A 10,301-nucleotide genomic window follows, 5' to 3' on the forward strand; every position below is an offset into this window, starting at 1 on the left:
TGCCTCCTACTCCCAATCCCACAAGCCTATCCAGAAGGATACCATGGTCGATGGTATTGGAAGCTGCTGAGAGGTCCAGGAGAACCAACAGGGATGCACTCCCCCTGTCTCTCTCCCTGCACAGGTCATCATACAGGGCAACCAAGGCAGATTCAGTACCATACCCGGGTCTGAAGCCGGACTGAAATGGGTCCAGATAATCAGTTTCATCCAAGAGTGCTTGGAGTTGTCCCGCCACCACCCACTCTAACACCTTGCCCAGAAATGGGATGTTGGCCACTGGTCTGTAATTGGTGGCCATCTCTGGATCCAGGGATGCCTTCTTTAGGACCGGCCGGACTACTGCTTCTTTTAAAGGGGCAGGTACCCAGCCGTCCCTCAGAGAGGCATTGTCAACCTCCAGGATCCAGGCCCCAATCCCGTGCTTGGCTGTGTTAAGGCTTGGGGTTGGGGTGGGGAATAAAGCTAAGATTTGTAGTGGATGGTTTCATGAAGTAGGCACAGTCATGCCACAGTTGTAGGAAACCACAAGATATGTAGTATTGCTGTGTAGTTGTTGGCTGATTTTCATTCAGGAACGTGTGCAAAGTACACACTTTTTATGGTATGCCTTCATCTGGCTTAATCTAATTATGTATTGGCTACTAGTATGCCTAGCTCCATGACCTTGGGCTGGAAGTTTAAATTTATTAAGTGTTCGCACACAGCCGTCAAAATTCTAGGCAAGCAGCTGTATCGGCAGAAAGCAGTCAGGCTCCTGGCAAGCAGAGAAGCTTGTAAAAGTTACGAGCTTTCTTGGGTAGAAGGGGTTCCCCACTTTGGCAGAAACATCACCCTCTTGATTAACCATTGCATAAGAGGCTGTTACAATAGCATCTCTCAAGAATATACAGCAACCAGGAGTGGGAGAATAAGGGCGGGGGGGATAAGATCATATTCACATCAAGACCATTGTTGGAGGCTCTCCTCAGGGTCACCCCACAAATGAAACAAGGCGAGTGGCTAGAAGGGACAAGACTTTTTCAGCAAGAGACGACTGAAAGAAGTCCAGAGAAGGTCACCTGGTGGTTTTGGAGCCTGGTGAGGGAAGGCCTCTTTCTTCTCCAAAGCATTTTAAGAGCGGGTTTTTTCAGCATGTCAGCCTATGCACGTTTAACTCCCAGCATTCGCCAGCCAACCCTGTAAGGCCTTTTTAGGATTGTGCCCTAAAAGTGTTTTAAGTGCTTTATTCTGCTACATCTTTTAATTCTTTGTGTACTTACATTTTTGGTGTATTGTACATCGCCCAGAAAACTTCCACAATTGGGCAGTTTAAAAGTACAGTCACTAAACAAATAAAAGCATCTTTTTTCTGGTGATAAACATGTTACTGTTATGGAATGAAGCTGCACAAAAAGGTTTGTCAAAATTGTCCTGTTGTGCAACCACATTGTACAAACAACTGTACAAAACAGGACTGTACAAACAAGACTTCATGTGTAGGACAGTTTCCTTTCTCGCACCGTTTGGCTTGTTCTGGCTGAAAAATCATGGCCTCCGGCTCCGTTTCAGGCATACCACTTTGACCGGGTTTCCCTGGCACAGTGGCCACCCCGACGTTTGCAGACAGAAGTCTAGGACTTCCCGGGGCTTCGGGTGCGGCTCAGTTTCTGTCCCCTGAGCCACTCAGGTGCCAGGTAGTGGTTAGTGCTATTTCCCTTGGAGCAATCGCCATTTGTGAATAATAGCAATGACATGAAAGAACAACCCTCCTTCCCACACACCATCAGGAGAGTCGAGTTGAATGCCAGGGTAGGGCTCTCCTGACAGGAATGGATCCGCAAGCTGCAGTTCTCAAAATACTCATAGTTGCTTTGAAGTACTAGGAGAATCCTGGGCAAAATACCCAGATAACACCATTGCTGATGTTAATGAAAGAATGGGGAGGTTTTCTTGCACTTGTAGGAGAGTTCTGGCACTAAGAGAACCGTTGTCCGGGAGCTTACTCCATTGCATCTGGAATGTGAGATATGCAATCTTTAGATCTGGGATGCTATTTTCAGATTTTGCTGGGTAGGCAGTGAGTTTGGTAAGTCTCATGAGGAAACCTTGGGGGAGGGAGACCTGTGTATTGATGATAATGCTTATTTCTATTTTAAAGGATTTCTGTGATTTTTTCAAAAGCAAAGTCCCCTGAAACCAGTGTAAATTTTTTAAAAACTGTGACCGTATAATGATGGTACAATGAAACATCCAAGATAAAGCATCAAACCAAGTAAAATTATCCAAATTATGATATGAATATCTGCTGTCATTACTTTTTCATATCTCATAATTAGCAGCATCAACACAAAGTCAAAATGAAGGGATTTGTGCCTTCGGCCACAAAAAATAATTGTTAACTTACATTTATTTATTATTTATTTATTTAGGAGACTTCTATGCCGCCCCATTCGCTGAAGCCTCGGGGCGGCTCACATCCATAAATAAACTTCCATAAAATAATATAAATTAACAGTATAAATTAAGTCACCCTGGCCAAAGAATAACATAAAATGAATAAATACTATTAACAATTAAAATGACATTTGAATAAAAAGGTCTTTGCCTGGTGCCAAAAAACAAATAACGACGGCACCAGGCGGACCTCTCTGGGGAGCGCATTCCATAGATTGGGCGCCACCGCAGAGAAAGCCCTCCTCCGAGTACTCACCCTCCTAATTTCCTTCACGGAGGGTTCCCGGAGAAGGGCCTCTCCCGCAGATCTCAAGGGGCGGACGGGCATATATGGACATAAGCGCTCCTTCAGGTAACCAGGACCCAAGCCGTTTAGGGCTTTATAGGTCATCACCAACACCTTGAATTGGGCCTGGACTTCAGCGGGAAGCCAGTGAAGCTGACGGAGGACTGGAGTCATGTGAACATAACGCCCAGTCCCCGTCAGCAGCCTGGCAGCTCTATTTGGAACCAATTGAAGTATCTGGACCGTCTTCAAGGGTAGCCCCATGTAGAGCACGTTACAGAAGTCAAGTTGGGAAGTCACCAACGCATGTGTCACTGTCGCCAGGCAGTCGTACTCCAGGTAGGGGCGCAGCTGATGGATCAGCCGAAGCTGAAAGAAAGTGCTCCTCGCCACCGCTGTCACCTGAGCTTCCAGTGAAAGCTCTGGGTCGAGGAGAACTCCCAAGCTGCAGACCTTGAACTTGAACTGAACCTTGAACTATATCTGAACTGAAATTTGGCTCAGTTCAGATATAACAATCATTTCTGAGAGCAAGACTGGATCTGTGCCCAGGTGTTTTCTATACCCCATCTTTCCTTGTTCTCTTTCAGGGCATAATACTGTATTTCTAGTGTTTGTTATTCTGCTATTCCTGAAGCATGACCATGCTTTAAGTTTTGAGTACAAACCATGATTGCAAAAAGAGCTTGACTGTGGTTCCACCCTGGATTATGGTCAGCATTTAAGCCACTTTTTCCTAGTTCAGGTGCAACAAACAAGCATTGGTTGAACAAATTCCAGAAGCACTGCATTAAAATGTGGGAGAGAAAGAGGGGGCAAAGAGAAGAAGGAATGTGCCAAAAAAAAAAAAAAAGATGTTCTGGGTTCATTGGACAGAGATTGTTACATCTGAACCCAGCCAAAGCCCTATTGTGGCTTGTGAACTGTGGATCCAGGGAGTTAGCGAGAGATAGGATGATCCCCTGAAAAAATACGGTCCAGCCACCTGGACTGCGGTGTGGAGCAGGAAGGGGGAGAGAGTCTTAAAAAGAGAGAGCCTTTTGGAAAGATTGTACAACTCCACGCCCTCATGTTTTCAGCTCTGTTTTGGTGGGACCCTACAAAAAGTTTAATACAGCCCATTGTCTCAGATCCTTTCCAACCCCCTTGAGAAATACAAATTTGCCCTCTTAAATGTTACCGCAGTGCAATGTTTGGGGGTGACTCCAAGGTAGTGAACAGAGGAATATCTGTGTGGCAGTGGGGTGATAGTCACAACTGTAACTGTGTTTTATTCTCTCTGCTCTTTTTAAAGGAGCAGCAAGCACACACACACACACACACACACACAGAGAGAGAGAGAGAGAGAGAGAGAGAGAGAGGGAAGGAAAGTAGGGAAAATCTACAACTAATTTAAATCAGATGACCCAGAGGTTGTGGACAGAGCTGATACTAACAAGCAGCTTTGACTGCAGTGTAGCTAAAATCACATCTCTGGTGCGTATCCATGCCGTGTCATTCAGCAGCTCTATTTTAATTAACCCAGTTCTTCTGCTGTTAAATGACAGGGGCAGCTGTTCTTTCAGCTCATATCCAAGTATCACATTGCATAGTATAAATCAGCAATGGAATATTTGCACTTTTGCCTCTCATTCAAGCAAAATAACTTTTCTGGACAATGAATCGCACCTCTCCGTCCAGACCAGCCTGCTAAGAATGAAAACTGGAATGCAATTTTTGTACTATGATTCAGGCACCTGAACTGTTTCTGGATTGATACAAAATGATACAAAAATACTTTTCTTATATACTAAAATAGGGTGTATGTTCTAGAAAGATCACACACACAAGCTCTTCCTCAGTTGTTGGAACAGTTGATCGCCCTTGTTAAAGAGAAGCACACATTACAAGGGTTTAGCATTATTTCCTAACCTTCAAAAACTTTGCTTAAAGTGAAATGAAAGCAGTCTGACCCTTAAATCTAGGAATATTTACTAGGAAGTCGTTCTACTGGAATCGAAGGTTTGGGTGCAAACTGCAGGCATATTATCTGACACTAAAGCACACTTTTTATTTGTTGATATATGATTTACAGATGTCTGTTCACCCACCTGTTTCATTCTTTTCTCTTTTCAGAGCACACATCTGTGATCTGCAAAAGCAGTGGAGCAACTGGGACAATGAAGCGGTAAACCAGGTAAACAATCCCAATTTATATGGGACAGACAGTCGCTCCTGCTCTGAAGTCTGGGCTTTTCCAAATACCCTGAAATCCTATGAAATGTTGTAAAAAGATCTGCAAAGCTAGACTAAGGTTGAAGTGGGGCTTAACTGGGTGGAATGAGACATCATTGAAAAAGCAGGTCCCACATCTTGCCTGTCAAAGAGAATTAAAAAATTCCACCAGTTAAGCTGCATTACTGTGCAGTTTTAGACAGAAAAAAGGCCTACGGCTCTTTTTTTTTTTGGTCTAAACTTACATAGGATTGTGCCCTTAACATACTTGTCAAATGATGTGCATACTATAAATATGTAATTTTAAAACTGAGCCAGTTTGCTATTTTAGTGGCTAAAATTAGCACTCCACAGCAAGGAATGCGGCAGGCATGAAAGGGTCAGAATATCTCCTGTGTTTCTTTTCTTCCCATCCCTGAAATGAAGCAAGAAGAATAAAATGTATTCTGCACATGCTTTCTATCATGTTGTGAAGGCTTATTTATGGCTTATAATACCCAAATGCCTGATGGATCCTCTTCAGCGCCCCTGAACCTAGGGCTGCGCATGCGCTTTAAACTGAGTGAAAGCCAGACGAATGAGCCCCCCATGTGCTCACAGTGAAGGCAAAGAGGCAACGCAGCGAAACGAAGTGGAACCGTGCGCTGAGCGTGGGCGCTGCCTCATGCTGTGTTTCCCTAGATGGCCATTTTCAGCTGTCTGGATTCAGCTCCAGGGACAGGGAAGGAGGGTGGCTGGGTGCTCCTTTCCTCCTCTCTCCTGAAATCCTACTTTTTTGTCCTCTAACACCCAGTTTCAGCCTTGGGAAGAGGAGAAGCTGGTATGCTTCTCTCTCTAGACTGGCTGCGAGGCGGTGGAGCAGGGACTGGGTCTCAGAGTCCGGACACTGTGGGCAAAGGACACAGTCCTCGGACTCTAAAAATCCTAGTGCCCCCCAGATGATGCCGGAAGGCCACAGGATTGCAGGCTGAATTACTTTGTGCGGGAGAGAGGCATTGTTCTGCATTTTGCTGGGTTATCACTGCTTTCCTTGTGTTTGCTGTTTTCTTCCGAATGCTTGCTCTCCTTTCTCTTTCATTCTGGGGGCTTGTTTGGCTGAAGAGTGGGGTTCAGATGCCTCAGATAAATAAGTAACAAACAAACAAACAAACAAACAAATAAATAAATGGAAAACATGCCTTGCCCAGACGTCTGGATACAGTTCATAGTAACTGGACCGTAGGAGTTGCGGGGATGGTGAAGAAACAGTGCAGCTCACCTGAGCAAAGCTCTAAGCCTAGAGGTTGCCTGCAATAACATCGGTAGGTGCCCCTCCAAGAATCCACCGAATCCCTTTTCAAATCCATCCAAACCAGCACACACAGTACCCTAACTTAATTTCAGGCATGCATGCATGCATGCATTCATATACCACCCAGTAGCCAAGGCTCTCTGGACTATTAACAAAAGTCAAAATTAAACAAACCTTAAAGCAAACACACAAACATTAATTGAAAAGAATAAAACCATAAAAGCAACGGCACTAGTTCCACCATGTGAAGCAGTTCTTCCCTGAATCTCCTGCCAATTATTTTCCTTGTGGGGTTGGCCCTGTTGGGTTCTGAGAGAGGGCGGGAAGAGTGTCTTTATTATGGGTGTCTTAATTTATTGTCCATACTGCCCTTTAGCTGCCCTGAGGCAACATGGGCATGACCCATGCCAGGAAAGCACCAGCCCCGAAAACCTCCCGAAGTTGCAGCGTGGCTCTTTCTGCCTGGCCGCGGGCCAAAGATGGCAGGCGCCATGGATGGGGGGCATTTGGGGCAGTGAGGCGGGAGGGATGAGGCACAGCCAGGTTCTGCCAAACTGCGGTATCTCCCTTCTTCCTGTGGAGGAGAAAAACATGCAGGTGGCTGAAATGAGCTCTCTCAGGATTTTCAAGGGTGAGGAGAGCCCATATGCGGAGGGCCTATTGAAGATTGATGTCTCCAAAAGAAAGATGCGTAGTTCCAGTCCTAGCGGACTTCTACCCAGCATGGTGCCCTCCGGCCTACTAGCTGATCCCGAGCGGCTTCTCCACCCTTGCCCCTGTCCTAAAAGTCTTTTCCAAGCAGTAGATCGCATTGAACTCAGTGGGGCTTACTTCTCAGTAAGCATACTCAATCCTAAAGGCATTCGGCCCTGACTGTTCTCTAGAAGGACAGATGCTGAAGCTCAAATGCTTTGGCCACCTGATGAGAAGGAAGGACTCATTGGAGAAGACCCTGATGCTGGAACGATGGAAGGCAAAAGGAGAAGGGGATGGCAGGGGATGAAATGGTTAGATATGAGTAGTGCCACTGGTGCAATGAACATGAATTTGGGTGAACTCCGGGAAAAAGTAGAGGACAGGAGTGCTGCAGTCTGTGCTGTTACGAAGAGTTGGACACAACTTTGTAACGGAACAACACAACATACTGAGCCCAGGGCTGCCAGTGAGGTACGCAGAAAAGACACTCTGTACATGAGCAGAGCAGAGCAGAGCAGAGCAGAGGTATTTTCATCAGATGACTTGAGGGCAAGTAGTAATATGTTCAAGGCTGAGCCTTGGTTTGATTTCAGACACCTGGCAATGCAGGCACTGCTGTAACTGAAAGGGCATAAAATAGCTTGCATCCTGTATGTGCTCTGGATACAGCAGCTTCTCTATTCACAAGGGGGGTTAGTCGCTCCCCCAAGAGAGGGAAAGAAAAGTCTCGATGGCAAACTACAATTCCCGTCAGGCTGGAAGGGCGGGGGGGGTCGGCCCACGTGACCAAAGGCGCCATTGCCTCCCCCCTCCTGCTAGTATTTAGTCACGAGGAAAGATTCTAATCGTTTCTACGTCATGGGAGAAACAAGCCAGGCTTGTGTGGGCGGGGCACGAGTGGGCGGGGACAAAAATAAGTTGGGAGGAGGAGCTGCTGGGCGTGGCTAAACTAAAAACAGCGGCATAGAAGATGCATGTTGCTAGCCCGTGACGTTAAAGGGGCGGGGCAATTCGCGCCAGTAGGCGGCGAGGCAGGCGGGCGGATGAACGGGGCGGCGGGGGAATCTGTCACCGAGAAGATCAGTTTCTGCGGTTAACAGCTGCATTTCAGGCTTCCGATTATCTTCGAAGCTGCCTATTAATTTATTTATTGCATTTATAGCCTGCCTTTTTTCTTACAAAGAACTCAGAGGGGCTTAAAAAATTCTCCTGCTCTCAGTCTTCTCCCCAATAACAACCCTGTAAGGTAGGTTGGGCTGAGAGTCTGTGACTGACCCGAAGTCATCCAGTGGACCCCATGGCTGAGCCAGCTTGATGCTTATTTGATTTCCTAGGCGCCTCTCCCAAAAGCCTCAACATGAAAAAAAGGCCCAGTTCTGTTGCGACTGCCCCTTCAGAGGCTAGTTTGGAGGCAATTCAAGAAAAGTCTTTTTGGGGTAGGGCAGGTGATGGACAGCCCTTCCAGGGAGACTTGGTTTGCTTGCTAGCCTTCTGTCTGCAGGCAAAGACGGCTTTATGCGAGAAGGCCTCTGGGCTCGTACGAGAGCCTGTTGGATGCGGTGTTGGTTTTAGTTCTTTCCCTTTTGCAACCATGGTTTAATCTATTGCATTAATCAATTTTAATTATATAGGTTGCCTTGAGAGTCTTTCCTTTTTTAGTAGAAAGTGTGGTACAAAGCAACTCAATAAATAAAACCACCCATCCTCTAAAACCACAAAAACATCAGTGGCAGACTCAAGGATGCAAGGGAAGCAGCATATTTAATATTCCTCCGGCATTCCTTATCAATGCATTACACTCAATCAGACCTGACCCCCCCCCCCCGCCCAACTCCCACTGCGCAGGGACCCTTGCAGAAGCGAAAGTGCAGGACACCGAGGTTTTCTCATGCCTCAGCTCGCCTGGGCTAGGTGGCTTTGAGCCCACACCAGCCTGCCTTTTGTTCTCTTGTGGAGCTGACCTGGGACGTTTTCAGTTCCTATTACCTTACATCTGTATCTTTCTTCCTCTTGCAAGCAACCCAAGTGGTGTACACAGTGCTTCTCTCCTGTGAGGTAGGCCATGCCGGGAGTTAGGGGCCAGTGCAAAGTCACCTGGCAAGTTGCATGATGAGCGGGGACTAGCCCAACACTCCAGCCAACGGGCCACGTCGGCTCTCTGGCCACTGGTGGTGACCAGCACCACCTCTGCATGCAGCTGACGATCAGCCGTCAGAATGAAGTGGCTGTAAAGCGCGAAGAGCTTGGGCTGAGTTGGTCCTTTGCTCTTGTGCTGCGGAACCTGATCGTTGTAACTTCCCTTAAGGTGAAACGCTGGGCAAGTTTGCAGACAAAGGGCTTACGATTCCCAGAAATCTATGCTTAGCGTAGACCCACTGGAAGCAACGGTGCTCGGGCTAGCCGCGACTCAATTTCCCATTGCTTTTAGTGGGACCACTTGATTTAGGGCTCCATCAAGATCCAGTGCGTGCATGGGATTGCGATCTTACACTGCACCCCCATGCCCGTTGACCCTGCATGAGGTGCCGGTGAGTTCCGCGGGGCTTTCTCCACAGGACTACAGCCTTAATTCCTCGATTTAAATCGGCAAGCTTACTGGGGCGTACTGGGCGTGCTAGACCTCCCCTCCGGTACACACACTGCCTCAACTTGCATGAGAGTCGTCGGCTGAGCACATGGACGGGCGCGGGGGGTGGGGGGAGGTTTCGATCCGGCCCCGGAAGCGAGGGCAGTGCAACACCTCCGCCCGAGTCGCTTGGCCTGCTCGCTCGCCCATGCGCGAGGTCCGGAGCGCGCGGAGAGGGGCGGGGCCGGGGGCCGGGGCGGGGCCTCTCCGCGGCCGCCCGCCCCTCCCCCACCTCCGGCGGCTGTGAGTGACAGGCGGGCGCTGAGAGCCGAGAGGGCGAGGAGGCGCGTCGCCGGAGCCGCTTCTTTCTCGCCGCGCCGCCGCCGCCGCCGCCGGGCGCCCGCCCGCCCGCTTCCCCTTGTCGTGAGGCGGCCCTGAGGGAGCGCGGCCGCTCGCCTGCCGCCGCAGCCCAGCCCGACCGTCCGTGCGCTCGCCAGCCAGCCCGATAGCCCAGCCCAGCCCAGCGAAGCCCGGCGCGGCGGCGGCGGGGTCCGGGCTCCTCACCCGCCCCCGATGACTGCGGCAAACTGCGGCGGCGCCCACGACGAGTTCGACTTCAGGCTTATCTTCGGCGAGGACGCGCAGCAGCCGGGCCCGGGGCCGCCGCCGTCGCCACTGCCACGGCCGCCTGGGCCTGCCGCCGCCGCCGCCGCCGCCGCCTCAGCAGCAGCAGCAGCAGGTGCGTCCCGCTCGCTCGCTCGCTCGCTCTCCCGCTCGCGCGCCGCGCCGGGGCAAGGGAGGGGGCCCGGAGC

At 49.2% G+C, this 10,301-nt stretch overlaps 1 protein-coding gene across 1 annotated transcript in view; it reads left to right on the forward strand.

Annotated features, from left to right (window-relative positions):
- Positions 1-9,898: 9,898 nt before the first annotated feature.
- NFATC3 (nuclear factor of activated T cells 3) overlaps positions 9,899-10,301 on the forward strand; it is an 85,326-nt gene continuing 84,923 nt past the window's right edge. The window contains exon 1 of the mRNA XM_044434347.1: positions 9,899-10,228. Within this exon, the coding sequence (XP_044290282.1) occupies positions 10,063-10,228 (166 nt within the window). The 5' untranslated portion in view covers positions 9,899-10,062. The remainder of the gene's footprint in view (positions 10,229-10,301) is intronic.

The sequence above is a fragment of the Varanus komodoensis genome, unplaced genomic scaffold (genome assembly GCF_004798865.1).
Source record: "Varanus komodoensis strain SLA01 unplaced genomic scaffold, ASM479886v1 scaffold27, whole genome shotgun sequence".
Lineage (NCBI taxonomy): Eukaryota > Metazoa > Chordata > Lepidosauria > Squamata > Varanidae > Varanus > Varanus komodoensis.